The 4974-nt window shown below is 47.8% G+C and overlaps 1 protein-coding gene across 1 annotated transcript; it reads right to left on the reverse strand.

The window, feature by feature from the left end:
- Positions 1 to 2946: 2946 nt before the first annotated feature.
- On the reverse strand, positions 2947 to 4502 carry BBA_10012 (FluG domain-containing protein; the record flags this gene model as incomplete). The annotated part of the gene is made up of 5 exons (XM_008605109.1): positions 2947 to 3278; positions 3328 to 3689; positions 3737 to 4173; positions 4237 to 4428; positions 4494 to 4502. 5 exons carry the CDS (start codon positions 4500 to 4502, stop codon positions 2947 to 2949), a joined length of 1332 nt encoding a protein of 443 aa, XP_008603331.1.
- Between the last annotated feature and the right edge of the window lie 472 nt (positions 4503 to 4974).

Below are 4974 nucleotides of genomic sequence, written 5' to 3' on the forward strand. Positions count from 1 at the left end.
CACTCGCGTCTTTGAAAGGCAGCGAATGATATAGTATTCGGGTAGATTGAAGATGTTTTTTCATGATAATACTGCTAAAGCCTGACATTGTGAATACGCTGGGAGAAAATAATCTCAAACGCTCAAAGTCTATACTATGATATACTTAGGATTGATTATTCATAAAATCGATCGAATTCGAATCGAGTTCGATCGAGCCTTGGCATTCGATAGACATCGAATCTACGGCACAGCTTCCATATTCGATTCGAATCTGTGTTAGCCACGTTCGATTCGAAGCGAATCTTGACAAGGCACGTTCGATTCGATTCGAGTCTTCAGGGGTCGCATTCGATTCGAACGCCATGTCTTGGCATTCGATTCGATAGATTCGATAGATGTCCAACCCTGGGACGATCCATGTGGCGAGGCGTGCTTGCATTCGTTTCGATTCTTGTCGGCTGTTAATTGGGCATCGGCTATAGATGGGAGGCATTTCGCCCCTTGGAGCTGCACGGCGTCGTGGCTCGTACTCAGCTCCTCATGTCAGGCACAGGACTTCAACCTCCTTTTCCTGAACCTTAGACACCATACGCTCCCACCAGGGTTGCCTCTCGGTAATGGTACGGGGCAGTTCCATGGTTGGCGCAGGCACTGGAATTTCATTGTTTATCCAACTCTGGGATGCCCACCAGAGCATCATAGATTGCGACACTCTGCTGCAGGAGTTTTGTTCGCAATAGCAACTAGCAACATTAGGAAAGATTATGGATTGTTTTTGGCTTACAAACTTACACTGCGAGCAGAAGTATCAATGACCTGCTGAAACCATTCGTGTGCGATTCGGAATTGATCTTCAACGGTGGCCAACAGTCCGAGGAGAAAGACTGGTTCAAGAGATGCCTGGCATGATAGAGATGCTCTTGGCCAAGTCGGCCATATTGGCAACAACCGCAGGATGTTTTCGAGGGAGTCTTGTCAAAGGTCAGCCCAGTGTGGCTATCAGACCGACAGACCTAGACCGGCCCGTTCGGGCTGTCGGTCTGGGTTCACGAGGGCTTGTGGTCTGTCGGTCAAGGTTTGTCTGGAGTCGAGGGGCCGGTCGGTCTGGGTCTGATTATGCAACCCTCTCATTGGCTACTTCTGCTACAGCCCCACTTATTGTCACCGGCGAAACTGCTCACCTAAAATAGGGATATTGCCTGTGGGGCACCTCACTACCAGGCCGACCAATAGGGCCCTAATAACATCCTATCCCAGACCGACTCAGACCACCCAATCCGACCGGCTGCTCTGGTCTGTCGGTCTGACGACAATCGCCGGTCGGTCGGTCTGCGGTCTGAAGTGGTCTGCCAGACGGTCTGTCTGTTAGCCACACTGGGTCAGCCAGCTTATTTCGACGCAATGAAGCGGCAAGGCTCCGACTTACGTGAAGAGGCGGCACTGTAAATAAACCATTCCAGCTCTCCATGCTTCTGCAGTTACCTCGGTCATTTCTCAGCTTCGCTGATAACGAATGTCTCGCCCTTTTGGCGGATCCTCTCAATCGGCTGTTGCTCTCTTTCTTGCGCAGCTTTCAGCTGTCCCATAGCGGCATCACTGAGTGGGATTCTTCCATACATGGGCAAAATTGTACGTACAACACGTTGTACAACGCGTTGTGTAGTTTGGCCCCGGATTCTTTAAACTACACTTTTGGGCTGTTGTACAACTGTTGTACAACGCGCTCTGATTGGCCCATTATTTGCTCTCCCCTACGATTATGCCCCGCCATGCCCCCGAATCTTCAGGCGGGAGCCGTTGGGAAACGCGCATCTTTACGCAGAGGACAAGGGGACCGCCAGTTTGCAAGAAAAAAGAAAAAAAAAAGAAAAGCAGGCTAGGGTGCGATTGAGACTACAGGGACCAGCCTACAGACAACCCAGCCTGTAAAGATAACGGCGCCTGAGGGTGGCACTACCCAGCCTGTAAACCATGCTGGCAGTAGACACCGCTGTAATCCACTAAAGTGCCCAAGCCGCTTAAACTACAAACTTTTGCATGGGCAACGATTGCCCAGCACTCAGTTGGCCGCGTAGTCAATTGTTTGTCTCAAGGCAAAATTAAACAAATTAACATTAATATCCCATACACCCAGATATAGCGCTATATTCTCATAGATTCACATGTGTTGCTGCCAATATCATCAACCAGGAAGGTAATGGCTCCAGGCGCCGGAACTGGGCAATCTGTCTACTTGACCTTCAGGATTACTGTTACCCCTAGCTGACCCCTACATATGACACTCAGGCAGTCACCACGTTGACAAGCCGCGGCTGTAAGTCATTCGTATTGCAATCAGTGGCATTTTTATTGGCCTTTGTATCTTTTATAAATATCATAGTCATGATGCTCAGCCAAATGACGTTGAAAAGCAGGCAGTGTGTGGAATATGGCCTTTTTCTCTGCGCATTACGGAGCTAGGCATTGCACAGAGCGTTGGCCAATATTCTTCAGATGCTGCGAAAGCAGATGATCTCTTAAACGATAGGGGGAGCAGAATTTGCGAAACCTTTAATTTAGTACAATAGTCTTATCCCAGAAGCACATAAAACATTAGTATTTCTCGCATTTCTGTGTTCTGCATAGAGCATTGAGCTTTGGCGCTAATTTTGGCACCCGTGCTTCCTTCCGTATGCTAAGTGATAACATAGCATAAGTGGTATATAGCCTATGTTTAAGCCTCGTAGGGTCATCTAGCCTGCTCGTGTCTACGTAAACTAGCTCCGCAAGAAGTCAACGCTTAGATAAACTATAGTTAGTTTACGGCTACTAGTCTCTAGCATCTAAGTTAGCATCATTGCGCAGCTGTGTATTAATTTCGGTTATGCTGATTATATTAAAAAATTCTTTTCGCGTGGCGGTTTTAGCAAGTTTTCGGAGGTAAGCTCTAGTCGACCGTACCTTGCTTTCCACAGTGAGATACATCTAGTATAACTTAGTTCCTTTTGATTTAGCCTCTTTAATAGTTCCAGATTCTCGGCGCACCTCTGAGCTAAGAGAATCTCGCAGTTCAATGAACTTGATAAGCGTTGTATCCGTCTTAATTTCGTTCAGCTTCACGGTGCTCGCATGTGTCGGTGCACGAGGATCGACAAAACGGCTCATGTGGCCTGCTGCTTTTAGCAAGGCCTTATTTGAGGGTTGACCAAGGAATGCCGCCACCGTGTCACACTGCACACGTTGGTTGATGTAGGCCTGGTACGTTGCTGCCTCTTTGTGCTGTATAACCTGCTGCAGCTGCGCTTGAGTTCCGACGGCTAGGGCCTGTCAGCACGCTATAAGATTTATGACCATAGGTATGCTCACCTTCAACTGCCTCGCCGGATCCTCGTCGAATGCAGTACGGATTCAGTATCTGCATAAAACCTGTGGTAAGACCGAGTCTTTGGAGATAATAAAGATAGGTATGATAGTGTAGCGCCTCGGTGGGTGATGTTTGAATCGTTCCCTCATGAGCTACCAATGCCTGCCGAAAGATTGGGGTGTCTTTGATGTCGTCTTTCCAGTCAAAGTCTATCGAGTGTCGCGGCGCGCGAACCCTAATCCTGTAGAAATCTTCTACACTTTGAACGTCTGACTTGAAAGCATTGTCCAACAGTGCCAAAGAAAGAAATGGAAGAATTGCATCAAATAAGAGCGTGTCTACCTCATAGAAGATGAAGGTTTTTCTAGCTCGATTAGTAATTAATCTTGAGGCTGCCAGGTTCATACTTACGGGTTTTCCCTTCGCTCCCAACCTTTCGTGAACCTTAGAGTCACCTCCATGACCGGAAGGTCTCTTCCGCCATCAGGATCTTTCAAAAGGACCAATTTCACGTCCCTGTAGCAAATGGTCTTGAAATCATCTTCTTCTGCATCCCAATCTTCTGCATATTTTGGCTGATCTTCCCCGTTCTCGCTGCCGTAGTAGTGATCCGCGATAGCTTTCTCACTGAGCTTTTTATAGGCAAGAACCCTAGGACGAGTCGCTGTGTATGCTTGAATGAGAATCAGAAGGGCTAGTTGAATGCGTTGCCGCTCATCGGGGAACACCGATGTGTCGAGCACCCAATGGTGGTGTAGAACAAGATAGACATCGTCGATATTCATGACAGGTTTTTCCTTGACCGAAGTATCGAGATTGTATCGAATCGTCAAATAGCCGTTAATATACTAAGCCCCGCAGCCGGGAGGCGTCAGAAGTCAGTTGGCAGGCGGAAGTCTCAAAAATCTCACATCGTTGATATCTTCGTTTGCTAGTTTGTCAAAGTCGACTCCAGCTGATTTTCGGTACACTTGGAAGAGTATTCTCTTGTAAGCATGGACTGTGCTTCTTTTGCGTATTTTTCCGTGCGTGTCTAGCATCCATTCCAGAAAGGTCATGATGTCTTCCTTTGTGGACTGCAGCAGATGATCTTGGGGGTCCGTCTGCAAATGTGCACAGTGCCTGAATTGTCAGCAACCACTCAAAGTTCTGAAAAAAGTATTCTTACCGTGTCCATTTCTCTTTGACACCATGCATGTTGACTTTGGTTGTGGGAGCATGTCGCCTTTTAACATCACAATTTGTGGCAAGCCGTTGACGTTTTGATCGGTAGTACTCTGGAGGGCGTTGGATGAGAGCGAGACTCTTAGTAGCCGTCATGTCTTTAGCTTGAAAGAGCGAGGCCCAGGAGGATAATAATTTGGCAAAACCCTCTACTGCGGTGAACTTATATGTGCTGAGCTCTCATTAAAATTAATTGGGCGCTACTGGATGGCATGGTGGTGTGGGTCTGGTGGGTGGCCGGCGCTTCGCAAGTTGGCCTCCAAAAGCGGCATCCCAACTTCCAAAAAATGCCATCGTGTCCGCCCGAACTCGAGGCACATTTGCGGTGAACCTGCACTTTATTCGCAAAGACAACGACTTGAGGAAAAACGGCCAACGTTGTACGAGGAACTGGTCATGGCGGTTGACTTAGGACAGAGACATAA

Source organism: Beauveria bassiana (assembly GCF_000280675.1).
Source record: "Beauveria bassiana ARSEF 2860 unplaced genomic scaffold BBA_S00080, whole genome shotgun sequence".
In the NCBI taxonomy this organism is placed as follows: Eukaryota; Fungi; Ascomycota; class Sordariomycetes; order Hypocreales; family Cordycipitaceae; genus Beauveria; species Beauveria bassiana.